The sequence below is a fragment of the Sesamum indicum genome, linkage group LG6, assembly GCF_000512975.1.
Source record: "Sesamum indicum cultivar Zhongzhi No. 13 linkage group LG6, S_indicum_v1.0, whole genome shotgun sequence".
In the NCBI taxonomy this organism is placed as follows: Eukaryota; Viridiplantae; Streptophyta; class Magnoliopsida; order Lamiales; family Pedaliaceae; genus Sesamum; species Sesamum indicum.
The window spans coordinates 3,985,187-4,001,689 of NC_026150.1; the positions used below are offsets into that span (position 1 = coordinate 3,985,187).

At 32.6% G+C, this 16,503-nt stretch overlaps 2 protein-coding genes across 2 annotated transcripts; both read right to left on the reverse strand.

Annotated features, from left to right (window-relative positions):
- LOC105163636 lies at positions 1,872-6,020 on the reverse strand. The gene is made up of 3 exons (XM_011082060.2): positions 5,170-6,020; positions 2,608-3,150; positions 1,872-2,147 (listed from the first exon to the last, which is right to left on the reverse strand). The coding sequence occupies exons 1-3, from the start codon at positions 5,953-5,955 to the stop codon at positions 2,052-2,054; spliced, it is 1,425 nt and encodes a 474-aa protein (XP_011080362.1). The 5' UTR covers positions 5,956-6,020; the 3' UTR covers positions 1,872-2,051.
- On the reverse strand, positions 11,745-14,078 carry LOC105163691. The gene is made up of 2 exons (XM_011082133.1): positions 12,744-14,078; positions 11,745-11,840 (listed from the first exon to the last, which is right to left on the reverse strand). The coding sequence occupies exons 1-2, from the start codon at positions 14,076-14,078 to the stop codon at positions 11,745-11,747; spliced, it is 1,431 nt and encodes a 476-aa protein (XP_011080435.1).

The window sequence follows — 16,503 nt, forward strand, 5'->3', positions numbered from 1 at the left end:
GCAATTGTTTAGTTTCTATGGGGCCGGAAATTGCTAAAAACAGTCGTCACGGTTAGCAGTATTACATTTCTGACCAGTTTCCTCGGCATTGGATAATGTTACATCTCCCCGTTTGTAGTGTTCCAACATCTCAAAAGCCCTCAACCGAATTTGGAGCAAATCTTGGTGTCTGCCTTCCATCACCCGCTCACATCAAGAGCTGCTCTTCTTGCACGATCGTCAGTACCCATTCCTCTGCACTCCCTTGCCACTGCTGGACAATTTTCCATGGAACTTGCGAAACACCCCACAAAAGTCTGGCCACAGAGCATTCTATAGGGCAACGTTTCCACTTCAGAACCACATATTATACACAAATAGTGTCAATGCCCTGCTTCCTCCTTGACAAGTTCCCCAGCGTCGGCAAAAATCACGATCAACAACTGTTGCGTGATTATAATCAATATTTATTTGTTACGATTATTTACTATTAATTATGATAAATATCATGATTAAATATTATATTTGTTATAGGATACGCACAAACATCAGCTGCTTTGTTAGTATATGATGGCATGGAAAAGTATGTCAACTTGATTGAGCGAATTTCAACCATTATATTCATAGTTAATAGGCAATAACTTCAACAATCTAAAGCAACCAATTGAAAAAGTTCAATTCAAAAATCTCAAAATTCTAAAAGTTTAGGACTTGACCAATATTAAATGACCTAATCAATAAACCACCTTACTATATTATTATATGGTAGAATAGATAATATTGTAAATAATACTCTAATTAATTAATTAATACTCTTAGGCTCCGTTTATTTCAAAATATCATAATAAATAATAAAATTATTTTTTACTAAATGAATAATAAAAAAAGTCCTGTATAATTAGTTAGGTGTTTACTTATATGTATTACTGAAACTGGATAAATTCTATCAAGTGCTTATTTTGATGTATCCACATGCTTTTAGTAGAAAAATTATCTTTGAGCCATCGTTATAAATTTTAACAGACATCGATATTATTATTATTATTATATGAATGATCATTCACTTCTTGTTGCAACCTTTGGACTATTTTATACCACTTTTTTCAAGTGGTATTAATTATTTAAATGTAATATAATTAGTACAATGCCTTAATTTTATACCGAGCCTCATACATCAAAATAAACCTCATATTAAGTTATACTAATTATTTTATATAAATTTATACATCAAAATAAACAGGCCTTACTATATGAAAACTATGGAGGAAGCGGTGGTAGCGGTATACTTAGATTCGGGTAAGTACAACATAATTCAAGCTAATTAATTCAAAGTAATTAATGGAATGGACTTTTTATTTCAAATTATTTAAATTTATTTGATATATATATCACGTATATATAAATTATATATTAGAAAAAATTGTAATTTTAGTCCAATAATTTAAGGGATGTGGCATTTTTAGTCCTGTACGAATTGATTTTCGTTATTTAGTTTTGTAACTTTATAATTTTGACAATTTTAGTCATTTTTCGACCAATTGGACCAAAAATTGCAATTTTAATCCTACAAATAAATTCATGTAGGACAAAAAATGCCAACCCTCTTAAGTTATAGGACTAAAAATGTCAATGCCCCCCAAGTTACAGAACTAAAATGCAATGTAATTCAGGCATATGCAAATCACATCTAATTTTCCTGCCAAATTGGATGAAAAAGAAAGAAAATTGCTAAAATTTTAAAATTATAGGACTAAATTGCGAAAATCAATTCGTGCCCTCATAAGTTATAGGACTAACATTGTATTTTTTCCTATATATTATTTATTTTATTAGGTATTTATTTCATACATTAAACATTTCTATATTAAAAAAGTATAGAACATACAATAAAATTTGAAATAAAGCTTCGTAAAAGTAATTAAATACTAAATAGGATTGGATTCAAGCTAAATTAATTCTTCCCAATTTTGACACAAAATTATGAGGCATCATGTATGCCCTGGTGATCGAAACAACACTGTCTTAGTTAACCAGTATCTACCTAACTTTAAATTCCCCGAAAAATGTGCAGATCAAGCAATTATCTCGTCTATCTTGCACTCCCTAAATTTGATCTGCGCCTTCACATCATCTGTCCGAACAATGTCACAGCATTCACATCTATCAGTCTGTAACAAGAAAATATGAAGGAATTAAATCAAACAAATTACCGAGAAAAAGTTAAAATCATATCGGTGAAATTCATGCTAAACTCGATGTTTCATATAATTATTTAGTGTATGAATGATTGATGCATGCTTCGATTTCTTAAAAAATAAATATGCGATAATCATTTACATACCTGTATTGTAAGTGAAAACTAGAATAAATTTAACACTCAATTATGAATAATTATTAAAAATAAATAGTCGTAGTAAATAATTATTAACCATCAATAGTTGTTGGTCTTAATTTTTAAAAGAGTGGCTAAAATATTTAACATGGTTAAAACTCATAACAAAAATATTTATTATGACTCATGACTTAAGTTTTTTGAATTGATTTTTGTTTAATTATAATTAATAATTATTATTTACTATAATTTCCGACAAAAATCTAACTAAGAACGTGATGTAATCATTATTGTACCTGGAGACGCTTCTTGGCCGGTGAAAAGACCTGGATTGTGGAGATAGAGTCGGCGGAATGGTTGCCGCTGAAAGAACACGCCGGCAGGCCCCGCGGCCGGGCCCGTAAATAGCTGGTAACGATTTCATCGCCTGAAACACTCTTGTAAACGGATTCAAGGAAGAAAACATGAGGGGCTTCGCACGGGTTGTTAGACGGCGGCCGAGTATTGAACATGTAAAACGGCGGCTTGGGGCCCTTGGCCCACGGCCTGAATGTTTCAATGGGCATTTGCAGGTAGCTTCTGGGCATAATCCTCTCGTATATTTGCGCAGAATAGCCCCAGGAAATGGAGAAGGACCAGTTGCTTTGCCTCTGATAACAGATGGTTTGCTGCAACAGGCGGGACTGGTCGGCGTCCGCAGCCTTCATGAGGTGGCGCGTGGATTGGAAACGGTCCTTGTTGGGGAATATGGGGTCCATTGCGTCGAAGTGGTGGAAGGTCATGAGGGGAACTTTTGGGTGGGCTGACAGGTAGCCTGAGAAGTCGCCATGCAAGTCCACCTGCAATAGTTTCAGAAGGTGAATATATATATATTTTTAATAAAAAATACATCAATATTTTTGAATCAATTAAAACAATCTTATAACATTCAATATAAATAATATTTTTAAATTAACTAACAATTAAAAAAAAAACAACATACCAATAATTTGAAAGCAAACAAATAAACATTAAATACCATATTTATATAATTCGAACTCACGATCTTTTAATTAATTTCCTCACCGAGATGAAAGCATTTTGATTCTTAATCAAAGATTTAAAAAAAGAATTTTTTAAATTATTAATGTTAAATATATTTAGAATTTTTTATAATTATATTAAAAGAATCAGATAATAGTTTTAAAATTTGAAATTTTCATTAATTATAGTATAAAATTATTCAAATATAGTAAGGTTACATATTGAAAGGATTTATATTCGAGTGAAATTTTCTAAATAAAAATCTCAAATAATTTTATATCAAAAGAATATTAAATTCATCATAATTTCACAAACATAATCTAAAATAATTAAGAGTTAAAGGCGGATATAAAGTTTCTGAAATCGTAAAAAAATTAAAAAGAGAATATTATATTCTTAACAGAAAAATTAGACAGAAAGAAATAAATTTCAATTTCAATTGGGGTATGCATAAAAAAAAATCAGGCTACTGATGAATCGCCAACTGTTTGATAAAATAATTAAATAGTTGAATAAAGTGCTGTTTGGGTACAGAAAATTAGATCACAGAATGTTGAATATTACGGCTGAACGTACGCGGGTTAGCACGCAACCTGATGCTGTTTGCCCCAGGGATTTCTTTATAACTTCATCTTATCTTCATACCAATATTTTAGAGGCTAAGTTGACCAATGAATTAATTATTAATCTTACACAATAAAAAAATGTAAAGACGTGCAAAGAAGTCCAATTTTTATTTTTTATTTTTAATTTGAAGTCATCAATTACTATTAATTAAAATTTAAATAATTAACACCTATTATACAATAGAATAACATCTCACACATATAACATGATTCGAACCCATAACTTTTACGATTATGGGACCTCAACTTTACCAATTGAATTACGCCTCATTAACCAAAAAAAAAAAAAAAAAAGAATCCAAATTAAACTCATTGCAAATGTAAATATATATGAATTAGATATGTATAGCTATGAAATAATAATAGGAGCATCACAAATTGAGCGAGAAAAGACATTTTTTCTCATAAAAAAAGCTGGATTTTTGGACGTGTTAGACAAATTACGCCTAATTGACGTCACTCTTTTATTTCTCAATGTTTAGAAATTAAATGAAATATTTTTAGATAATATAACTTGAGCATTGTGTTCTGCGAAGAAGGATATATTTCATTGGATTTCACGGAATTTGGATATTCAAGTTACCTTTAATTTAGTAATCTGGAATAAAGAGGTGGTAAACAAAATGGTAAAAGTTTTAGGAAATTTGATTGACAATGTTCTTCTAAATATATTGTCTTAAAAAATGTCAACAAAATGATCCAAATCTTAATGAAATGTTCTAAATCCAAATCAAAATTCGAAATCCCACCTTCAGTCTAATTTCAACATATTTCGTCAATGCCATGAATTCCACCATAAAATCTTATTACGAATCTGATTATATATTTCCAATATATTATATATGAATCATATCATTGTTTGCACTCCATGAGTTTAAGATCTGAACATCTCAAAAGATACTGTTTTCTGAAAATTTTTTGCCTCAACTAGGTTTGATTGAACACTTTTTTTGAACTGTACACCAATCACAAAGCAAATGTATTGTATTTACCACATTGGTTCAAGTTCGACGGCTTGGTCCGGGTTAGAATTTTCCCTATTTGCTTGGCAAATTAACGAAATTTTTTTACCCAAATTGATATGGTCGAACTAATTCAATCACAAAATAAATATAGTATATTTATCGTATGATTGGTGTATCCTAATGATGAAAGAAAAACGAAGTACTAGAATTATATGGATAAAAATTAGTGTTGCGAGGGACGTACTTGATGAATTCCTTTGTGGGGAGTGAGGTTGACTCCAATATCAGCAATGCAAGTCATCGTAATCAGATCAGCAGAACTACTCTGCGCGTACCTCACCAGACAACCGTCCATGTCTTTTACCAGGGCCTTCGCCAGCGGGTAGCTCAACACGATCCCGCCCCCGCCAAACGCCTGGTCGAACGAGAACCAGTAATTCGATATAACGCTCTCCGAATGCCAACCGAGATAATAGTACTTGGTATGATCATACTCTGCGAGAACATCAACTATGTTATCCACGAAAAAAATTGAATCATCGTCTCCCATGACGATCCACCTCATATCGTCGTGTTCCTCCCTGAACAGCTCCAGGATCCCATGCACCATCCGGGGCATGAGCTCGAACCGGGGCTTGACGTTGCGGAAGATTTCAGAAAGGTTATCGACTATTCTGTAAGGAGGAGCAGTTTGCGGCCACGGCAGGAGATCCGGAGTCGGGGGCCTGTCGAGGTAGACGTAGCCCCGGGTCCTGTTCGGCCGCCACCAGGCTTCCAGGTATCCCCTCCTGTGAGGCCATGTTTTTACTGACCCCAGGAGCCCGAAAGCTATGTGGCTGAGATTGGTTCGAGAAAAATCGCTGTCGGGTTGCGACGGTGACGAAGATGAAACCCATTTGATCAAAAAGAGTTGAGGATTCCCGATGTTGGAAAAGGGAATGAGGATCAGGTAGAGAACCAGGCCGACAGCGAGCAGGGTTTTCCAGAAGCTGATTCCAGCGAAGAAATCTTTGGAAAATACAGAAGCCATTAAAAGAGGTGATGAAAAATTCAGGCCTGACACAGAGACTATTATATTGAGAAGGATTATTCAAATTATGGAGAGTTACGGGTCAAAAACACTAATGATAGGGGTAATATTTTTAAAATTTATTACCACAGATTGTTGTCAACTAAAAGGGGATTGCTTGTACATGTGAACAACACATGTTGTTTCATCCCATGGGAACTACGTTCATGTAGTAAGCGCTAGCTTACTGTATTTTTAAAGACCTTTTTCGAGAAACAAATCAAAAAATGAAATCTATGGACCTGTCACGATTTGCTTATTTGCGGAGGGAGGATGACGGGGATTTCGTACATGGTGCCTGCAGATTCACACCGACAGGAAGGCAACAGCCTGAAGATTAAATGAATATTGGAATTTGATGTATGACGAGATACTAAAAGAAATATGACTACTTTTCAATATAGTTAAAAGTGAAAAATAGTACCAAATTCTAATTAACTACAATGCGCAACAATGTCATTATTTTCGCAAGTGAGATGAAAATATTTTCCACAATTACACCGTAGCGAATTTTGATTCATCATAATAAAAGACTTTCACATTGATTTTATCTGACTGTGGTAAATGGTACTAATTTACTACGATTTTTAAGATGTGGTGATTTATAATAGCGAATATTTTCTTTTAGTGGGATTATCAAGAAACACACACAACACACACTAGTGAGCTTCACCATCAAATTACAAGATTAGCTAGTAGTTTTACTTCATACTGAAATTATTGGTTCACTAATTTTTCTTTTTATCTCCTATTCATTCTTGACTTTTCAAATTTTGGTACATTATGGACTGGATGTTGATTTTAGCCCAATTTTGACTTGAGTTGCAACTAATTAATGGTCAAGATGATTATTAGCTAAATTAAAACGCCGATCACGCATAACTCAATTGATAAAATTTCAAGTTTCATGACTTTAAGATCATAAGTTTGAACCCCACCAACGTCTGGAGTGTTATTCTATTTTAATAGTAGGTTTTGTTTTATTTTAATTATAGTTGTTGATTAGATATAATTATCTAATATTAATGATTGTAATCAAGTATTCAATAAATAATATAATTCATATGATGACAGTTAGGATATCATCAATCATTAATAACAACTAATATATATACTCTGATGACGACTGTCTTAGTTCTATACTATATAGTAAGGAACAATTACAAGCATCCGCAAAGCAACATGTAAAGAATCTACATATATAAACAAGTACTCCAATAGCGAGACGTTCTAAGTCGGTGGATTATTACAGCCATTATTTTTGGATAAACTACATAATAATTATATATTATAAAGAGTTCTCAATTTAAATCAATCGATACATATATTATTAATTATATTATACGAATCTCAATTATTATATATAATGTATATACACTAAATAATAATTTATAATCATTAATAATTATTATTAAATTATTAATTAATGGGAGTCAAAGTTATGACTTTACAATCATATATAGACCATGTATTTGACCAGTTACATTATGGAAAATTCTCGTCCAGACCTGGTTCGTTCGAACCACACTTACTCTGTGATTGGTCATTTTTTCTAACTGTACACTAATTACATAGCAAGTATATTGCACTTGCCATTTGATTGGTTCAAGTTTGAACTTGATTAGCTATGCCTAAGAATTTAGTCAACTATGTGAACCAACTCTTTTTATCTTTTTCACACTAATAAAATTCGTTCGATTTTTAGTTCAAAAGGAGAAATAAAAGTCGAATGATCTAAAACTATGATATATATATATATATATATATATATAAATAGTGTATGGAGCTAATCGCTTTATATTTATAGTATGATGATAAGAGAGGTGGAAATATTCAAATTGATCATCAATATACGTACTTTTTATTTTTATTTTTATTTATTAAAGGTCAACTATACCCAAATTATCAGCATGCATTTAGATCTGACCCTAGTTAAAGAAATCTTAATAATTATACTTGATGTGATTGGTTCAATTACGAGGACCTACATATAATCTAACAATCAAAGTCAGAGATGTGTGATTAATACCAGTACTTGTTCCTAACAATCTGAGTCGTGCATTCAAAAATTGTTGTCGGAATTCATCCAAACGATTCCTAACACTGAACTGTGAGTGTAGGTAAGAAATAAGCTTAAATCGATCTGTCCAAGGCACATACTTTGCCACGGACTTGGGCTGCAAATATTATTACAAATCAGATAAATTTTGCAACGGAATTATTTATATATTTTGTCAAGAAAATATTATCACAAAAGTCATTACAAAAAATTTCACTGCCAAGTTCATTAAAAGTCAAAATTTTGGCGACGTAACTTATAAGATAAATTACAACTACCTTCCTTAAGGTTTAGCATAATTACGAATATCCCTTTATTATTTAATACCCCACTCAAAAGGAAAAAATAGTTATGTAGTCCATAGATAGTGAATTGAACATTATTATTTTACCCTTACTGATTTTTTTTTAAAAATAAAAAAATATTTTAAAAAAATATAAAAAAAAAATAATCTAGAGAGATATTAGTTATCAAATTATAATTTATAATTCAAAAGGGCATTTTGGTCAACTCACCATAAAATTGAATGAAAACCTAAAGGAATAAGTTAGTTGTTAGACGGACGTTAAAATCAAGGTTTATGTGTAATTTTCCAAACAATAAGGGGGTATTCGTAATTATGTTAAACCTCAGGGTAGGTGATTGCAATTTACCCTAATTTATAATGAACATTATCCATCGCAAAATTTACCACGAACAGAAAAATCGATGCAACTATAGCATTATTATCTATAGCAACGAATAATTTTCCATTACAAATTTTCGTGGCGAAACAATTTTACAAGGATATTTACACTAAATGCACATATTTTTAATTAAGAGAAAAAGTTGAAAGTCCGTATTGTATGTAGTGGAAAAGAAGCAGCTTTGCGTACAACACAAAGGGATAAGCTTCCGTTGATTATCAAATATTAACAGCTTTGCGTAGTCAGAAATCTACAGCATTTCCGTCAATAAAACCCGCTTTCTACATTCTTCGCCGCCCTTTTAGTAATCAGGGACAGGGCGAGGGAGGCCGGAAGGGCCTTTTCATCCACCTATATATATTATGCACCTAATAGCCGACTTACAACATTAAACATTTTTTTAAATATTATACATGTATTTATATAAATTATCATTATCTTTTAAAAAATTATACGTACACTAATCATAAATGTCAATATTATTTACACAAATCACCCTTATGTTTTAAAAAATTAAACGTACACCCTGAAATGTCAACAAAATCACGCAAAATACCCTTATCTTTTAACTGCCAGGAATAATTTCTATAATTAATCAAAATACATGAATAATTATGTAAATAGACTATAGATTGGGGGTGTAAATGTAACTTTCATATTTTTATGGTCCAAATCTGTAGTTATTATAATTTTCAGAAATTGACTGTTGTACCCCTGTAATGAAGGCTGAATGTCCCTTATCAGCTATACAGTGTATTGTCTGTATATTATATGTAGTAAGAGTCGGACCTAGAGAGCCCTTTGCTTCTTTGGATTTAGTTGATATTGTAACCTATAAATTGTATAGCTCGGAGATATTAATGAGTTTTCATTTTAGCTTATACCTAATTTTGAATAATATATTTTTGTCTAACTCAATTGGCAAAGTTAAAACTTCATGACTCGAATTCTATTAATATGTGAGATGTTATTTTATTTTAATAGTATGTGTTGTCCAACTTCAGTAGTAGGTGTTAATTGATATAATTTTCTGATATTAATTATTAGTATATGATTGTTAATTACAGTTGTCAATTGTTGTTAGATATGAATAATTAATATTGATAATTGTAATATATAATGGTTTACTGGTGTCATTTTAAAAAATAATACCTAATGTTGGGAGCACACATGGCTCACAGTACTGGTGATCGAAGTCGAAGCCGCTCAAACTTTTTGTAATAAAAACGAAGGAATGAATCAAGCCAATATTATTTAGCTCAGTCACTTGAACCAAGTATGGTGGTATCTAATGAGATCTTAGCCTAATAGTTAAGACCCATGAACTCTTTATGAACGATCAATGGCGAAGCCAGTAATTTAACTTACCACTATTAAAGTTTAATTAATTAATTTGGTAAATAAAAAATATTAAATTCATAAAATTTTGAATAACTATAATAATCTTTGCAAGTTAAATACATACAATGATATAAGTACAGTTACTTCTTATAACTATTACTCCGACGAGGAACGGGTTGAAATTTATGAATAATAAACTTATTTGTCTCTTAATAATAAATTTATTCATTCTTTAAAAATTAAAACTTTCATTTATATAATCATAAATTTAAAAAAGTTACCATGATCAATTTTTATATCTAAGCTTATTTATTTGTCATGAGATATTTAGATAAAAAGTTACAAAGTAAAATAATAAATGAAAATTTTAAAAATTAAAAATAGTTCGATCAGTTCAAACATTCTCTGGGTTCTCTCTGCAAAAATAAAAAAAAATGATCTAAAAAAACTAAAATTAATCTTATCTAATAAACAAAATTGAATTACAAAACTATCAAAAGATAAATTGATCCAAAATTAAAATACATAAATTGAAAATCAATAACAAAAACCAAGAGAAATTTTAAAAAAAATTGTAATTTGGTGTTTAGAAAATAACAAGATCGAGCAAATTTTCTTCTTGGCTGAGTGAGAACCAGATAGTTCTAACTAGTGGAAAGACTAAAAATGAGTATCTCAAAGAAATTATTTTTTTAATAATTAATGCGAATTTTAATTTTTATGTTTTTTAATGGACAAAACAAATTTAGGCCTAGGATTTGATAGACTAATAGCCTATGCTGAGGCCACACCCTATCGGCTGCTAGGGCTCGACATGGCCTACCTCCACTTCAGTGAACAAGTATAAGATTATGGATTCAAATCTTATTAGATATGTGGTCATTTATCTTATTTTATAATTTTATTGTTTATTAATTATTATTGAAGCATATATTGATATGTAACGTGATTTACTAGCGTAGCTATTGCTTCTATTAAAAAAGAAATCAAGAATACAATATGTATGTACGTATACTAAATGCATGATGAGGTACATTTGAATTTTTTACCCTTTATTATAACTAAATATAATAAATTAAAACATATTAACGTATGAATAACAGATGATTGCGTGTGCACGACTGAGTGCGGAAGAAGGAGGCGAGGAGAAAGAAGGCGGTGGGCCAATGGAAGAAGGCATGGGACGGTGGGGGAGAGGCGGCGGAGGAAAAAGTAAGGGAGACGAGAGGCAGCGTGAGAATTCAAGGAACGGGTAAGAAAACAGGATGGGAGAGGAAGAAAGAATGGAGAAAGTGAAGGAAGAAGATAGGGGGCAAGGGGTTCAAGAGGTGGGTTGAGTTATTCAAGTTGAAAAGTAATCGATACTTGGTTTAGTCTCCAAGTTCGGCCTCTCATTTGTCAAAGTGAAAACCTGCTAACTTGTATAATTAATCTTATTCAAGTTAATCAATTGAAGTAAACGGGACCAATAGAATAACATTCATTCACCAATTAAATTAATTGATTTTAATTTCCTTTAAAAAAGAAAAAAAATGTGAAACATTTGTGTGGTTGCCATCTCATATACAAAAGGCATAGACAAAACTAACGTGGAGGATCAAAATGATAATCCCCCAAAATGCACCAACCCTAAATACACTTAATTATTCTTTATTCAATTTTACTTAAGCGATAATTTCATCTGTCATGCACTCTCTAAATTTGATTTCTGCCTTAATACTGTCTACCCCAACAATTTCGCAGCATTCGCATCTATCCACCTGAAACAAAAATATTAAATAAAAGAAGTTAAAAAATAAATACTGTACATTAAAAAAATATATCATTTAATCATGACTAATGGATAAAAATAAATAATCATTAACCACGATCATACAACGATTGTTGACTGTAGTTTTTGCGCATATACCTAAAACATTTGATTAAACAGGGGTTATTTATAATGAATTTTCTTAAAATTAGTATAATTAATTACTTTATGCATTTAATATAATTAACTTATTGTATCCTTTTTTATTACCAAAATATCATTTCTAAATTTATAATCAACATTTATGTATCACCTTATTCTATTTGACTAGATGGAAATATTTAAAATGATATTAGTTAATATTTTTTTAGTAGAATTAATCACTCCTCTAATATTCTAGCTCAAATATTTTGTATTCTAAACCATATGAACATACTACGTGTATATATCTACTTATAAATTTTTTTAACTTACACATGCTATTTTTCAAATAATTTTGAAAATTTGTCAATATCGTTTGAAAATTGCAAAATTAAAAAAGATGAAGGATCATTTCGTAATCTCAACAAATTACAGGACTAAAATGCCAAAAGATTAGATTATAGGATAAAAATGCAATTATGTCATTTATTTAATATGAAAATTAAAAAATGAGATATATATACTTTTCTCAAATTTCAAAATCAGAGTGTTATATAATCAATAATTAGACTAACTGTCAGGAGATATTGCGAAAATACCAATTAATTGGCAAGTGCAATGTATTTGTAGTGTGATTGGTGTATAGTTTAAAAAAAATAACTAAATATTTGATTGTGATTGATTTGATTCGACCAAATCGGATTTGGACAAGAGTTTTCCATTAAGTTTTCCATTATGTGTGTTAACAGTAACAATACTTGAGTAAACTAACCTGAGTTCGCTTGTTGGCTGGTGAAAAGACTTGAATTCTTTGGATATAATCTGCAGAATGATTGCCACTTGATGAACATGCTGGAAGATCACGAGGCCATGCTCGAGAATAACTGGTAAGAATTTCATCGCTCTCTGTTTTTTTCTCCACGGATTCAAAGAAGAAAGCATGAGGAGCTTCACAGGGATCCCTGGAGGGCTTTCGCGTGTTAAACAAATAATTGGGAGGCCTCGGAGTTCTTACCCATGGCTTAAAAGTTTCCACAGGCATCTGCAGATAACTCCGTGGCATAATTCTCTCGAATATTTGCGCAGAATAGCCCCAAGAAATGGAAAAAGACCAGTTGCTTTGCCTGTGATGGCAGATGGTTTGCTGCAACATCCGGGACTGATCAGCGGCCGCCGCCTTCATGAGGAGTCGCGTCGATTCAAAACGGTCCGTGCCGGGAAATATTGGCTCCACCATGTCGAAATGGTGAAGGGACAATAACGGGGACAGTGGATGAGATAATAACAAACCCGAAATGTCACCACGGAAATCAATCTGGTGATTTCCCTTTTGGGGCGACAGGTTTGCTCCAATATCAGCAATACAGGCCCTGGTGGTATTATCAGCAGAATTCAAGAACACGTATCTCCTGAGACAATTTTCCATGTCTCTAGCCAGCGCTTTCGCCAGAGGATAGCTCAGGATGATTCCACCTCCACCGAAAGCCTGGTTGAATGAGAAAAGGTAATTCGACAAAATAAACTCAGAATTCCCACCAAGGTAGTAGTACTTTGTATGATCGTATGTCGCAAGAACGTCGACCATGTTATCCACAAAAAAGATTGAATCATCGTCCCCCATTACCAGCCATCGGAAGTTCTCATAGTCCACCTCCCTCAAAACCTCCATTATACCATGCACCATTCTTTGTGCCCGGATTTCAGATTTGTTGAGAAGTTCTTTCAGGTCATCAGATACTCTATACGGTGGAGAAGTTTCAGGCCAGGGGAGGAGCCCTGGAGACGGGGCTTTGTCCAGAAATAGGTATCCTCGGGTACCGTTGGGTCGCCACCATGATTCTATGTATGCTTTTCTGTGATGCCATGCTTGTTCTGAACCGACGAGCCCGAACACAAGGTGGCTGAGATTAGTACGAGAATCTGCCGTAGCTGTTGCTTGTGGAGGATCCCTGATCTTATTATTCGTCGAAAATGTGTCTAAAAATGGTGTAGTTTTCAGTAGAGGGTAGAAGAAATTTGTGCAGGAAATGCTGATCAAATAAAAGGCCAGGGCACACACAGTGAAGGTAAATGTGGGGAGAAATCTTGGTTTCATTTGAAAGAGCATGGCTGCAACTCCAAATAAAAATAATTTTTTGAGATTTTTCTGAGACAAGATAAGTTCTACACATGCATGATCATTGGGAACTACTGATCAACTATATATATAAATAAATATGTGTGTATATATCATAATTCGAAGAGTATGATCGATCTATAATCCATGTGAGCTATATCTTGACGCACGCTCAGGGAATTAGAATCATGTATTTCCCCCTGAAGGGTGTTTGTTGACTTGTCCTCTTTTATTTTGAAGTTTAAGTTATTTTAGGGGAGATATGCTAAATCAATTTAATGACTTTAAAAAGTTCTATTTGTCGCGGGAAAACACGTGCTATATATCAGCCACTAACATAATTATCCTAAACTTTCTTGATTAATTTGAAAATAATCGATTCATTTAAATATTTTCAAGTGAATTAAATTGATAGTCGTAATAACTTGCGTCATATAGATTATGAACTCATAATAGTTATGATATCTCTTTATGAAGAATTGCTTATACTCGAATTTCAGAAGGTATTTGATAGATTTGGAGACAATTAATTCTTGCATCCAGACGCGACAATAGTTGCTTACCATAATTTGAGGAAGGCGAACAAAATTAAAGATCGAATATATATATCATTACTTTTTGTATAAAATTACAAATTTCTTTTTCTTCTCCATATGTCTTGGGAGAGAAATGAAAAATCACAAATTCATAGTGAAGATTAGAGAATAAATTTTGTTATAGGATTTTTGCCTTTAATGTTAAGGACAAAAAGTAGAAAAGAAATTAAAGAATATCCAACTTGATACAAATATACGTACTTATAACTGTAGAAACCATCGTTTACTTTCAACTAATAAAATAGAAAATAATACCTAAAAATTAACAACATTGCTTTGCTGCTACTTCAAAAATTAAAAAAAAAAAAAAAAAAAAAAACCCTTTGCTGCTACTTCAAAAATTAAAAAAAAAAAAAAAAAAAGAAACCCCGATGCTTCAGTGATGGAAAAATGAGATTTTGCTTTTGCCTTCGCCAATACGTATGATATGAGAGTAGCTTTTTTCCTGGATTAATTGTCAAATAACACAACATGGAAGATGATCCGTGGATGCTCACTTTTGCGACCTCTCAAGCCAAATAGCTGCAGAATAAGCACATAAAAAGTTAGTCAATCATCCGTAATTCCTTACTCGTTGAAGACTTTTAGATTAATTGGATGATACACATGATGGTATACCTTTATTGACTTCCGATGCATGAATTATCAGTTAGTCTAACCCAACCCCCCATGTTAAGTTTCTTTTCTTACTTGTAGTAACTTTTAAGTATTTGACATTGTGATGATGGAGCATCTTCCCCAGAACAACCATTCTCATGCATGTATAGGTCTTAAATGGTCTAACAGAAGTCAGATGGCGTTTGATGAACTGGAAAAGTATATCAAGTCCTCTATCTCTACTTGACAGTATCAGAGAATGTCGGTGGTTCAGTTTTGGTGCGACAAGAAGATAAGGAGCATCGCCCGATGTACTAAGTTAGCAAAGTGTTGGGTAGCGAAACCGAGACACCCCAAATTGAAATACTACAGCTATATATCCTTGGTGGCGATGAGGGAACTGAGGCCTTACTTCCAATCGCACCTGGTGGTGGTATTGTCAAATCACATCTTAGAACAATTTTTATCTAGTCTAAAACTCTAAGGAATGATGTTGAAATGAGAGGTGGAGTTACATGAATTCGGCATTGATTACCGCATGAGACCAACTATTAAAGTACAAGTGCTAGTGAACCTCCGAGTAGGCGGGCATTTCCATGCCCACTTACAATTTATATCTTTAACGGATCATCTACATTGGTGGGTAGTGGAGCCGAAATAGTCTCTGAAAGCCCCCAAGGCAATAAGCTAGAATATGCCAAAAAGCTAAAGCTCCCAAGGCAACAAGCTAGAATATGCCAAAAAGCTAAAGCTCCCAAGGCAACAAGCTAGAATATGCCAAGAAACTGCATACTCTGCCTCAAACAATGAGGCAGAGTATGCAGTTTTCTTAGCAAAAGATAAGGAGCACCACACGGTGTATTATGTTGGCAAAGTGTTGCAGAGGGCAGAACCTAATACCGCCAAATTGAAACACTAGCACTATCCTTAGTGGTTACGGCCAAGATACTGTTAATTGTCTTACTTCACATTGCATCAGGTGGTAATTGTCAAATCACCGCTTGAAACAATATTGATGTCATTAAGACACGGAAAATAAGGTAAGCGAGAGCAATATTTAAAACACATTTAAGTATTATCGAAAACAATAACAAGTTAATCATATGGGAAATATTGCGCAGTATCAATCAAACTACTAAATAATCCCGCCAACATAAAACTCTCGCTAAGGCTACCCAACTCTCCCTGCGGCTGAGAATCAAAACAAGCAAACTACTCCACTT

What these genes read in the sequence shown, in the direction of transcription:
- LOC105163636 (XM_011082060.2), bottom strand. Translation starts at nt 5,955, where the DNA reads ATGGCTTCTGTATTTTCCAAAGATTTCTTCGCTGGAATCAGCTTCTGG. An exon ending in CCCACAAAGGAATTCATCAA is followed by an intron (nt 3,151 to 5,169) that starts GTACGTCCCTCG and finishes AAACTATTGCAG; the next exon opens with GTGGACTTGCATGGCGACTT. An exon ending in CGGCCAAGAAGCGTCTCCAG is followed by an intron (nt 2,148 to 2,607) that starts GTACAATAATGA and finishes TTCTTGTTACAG; the next exon opens with ACTGATAGATGTGAATGCTG.
- LOC105163691 (XM_011082133.1), bottom strand. Translation starts at nt 14,078, where the DNA reads ATGCTCTTTCAAATGAAACCAAGATTTCTCCCCACATTTACCTTCACT. An exon ending in CAGCCAACAAGCGAACTCAG is followed by an intron (nt 11,841 to 12,743) that starts GTTAGTTTACTC and finishes TTTTTGTTTCAG; the next exon opens with GTGGATAGATGCGAATGCTG.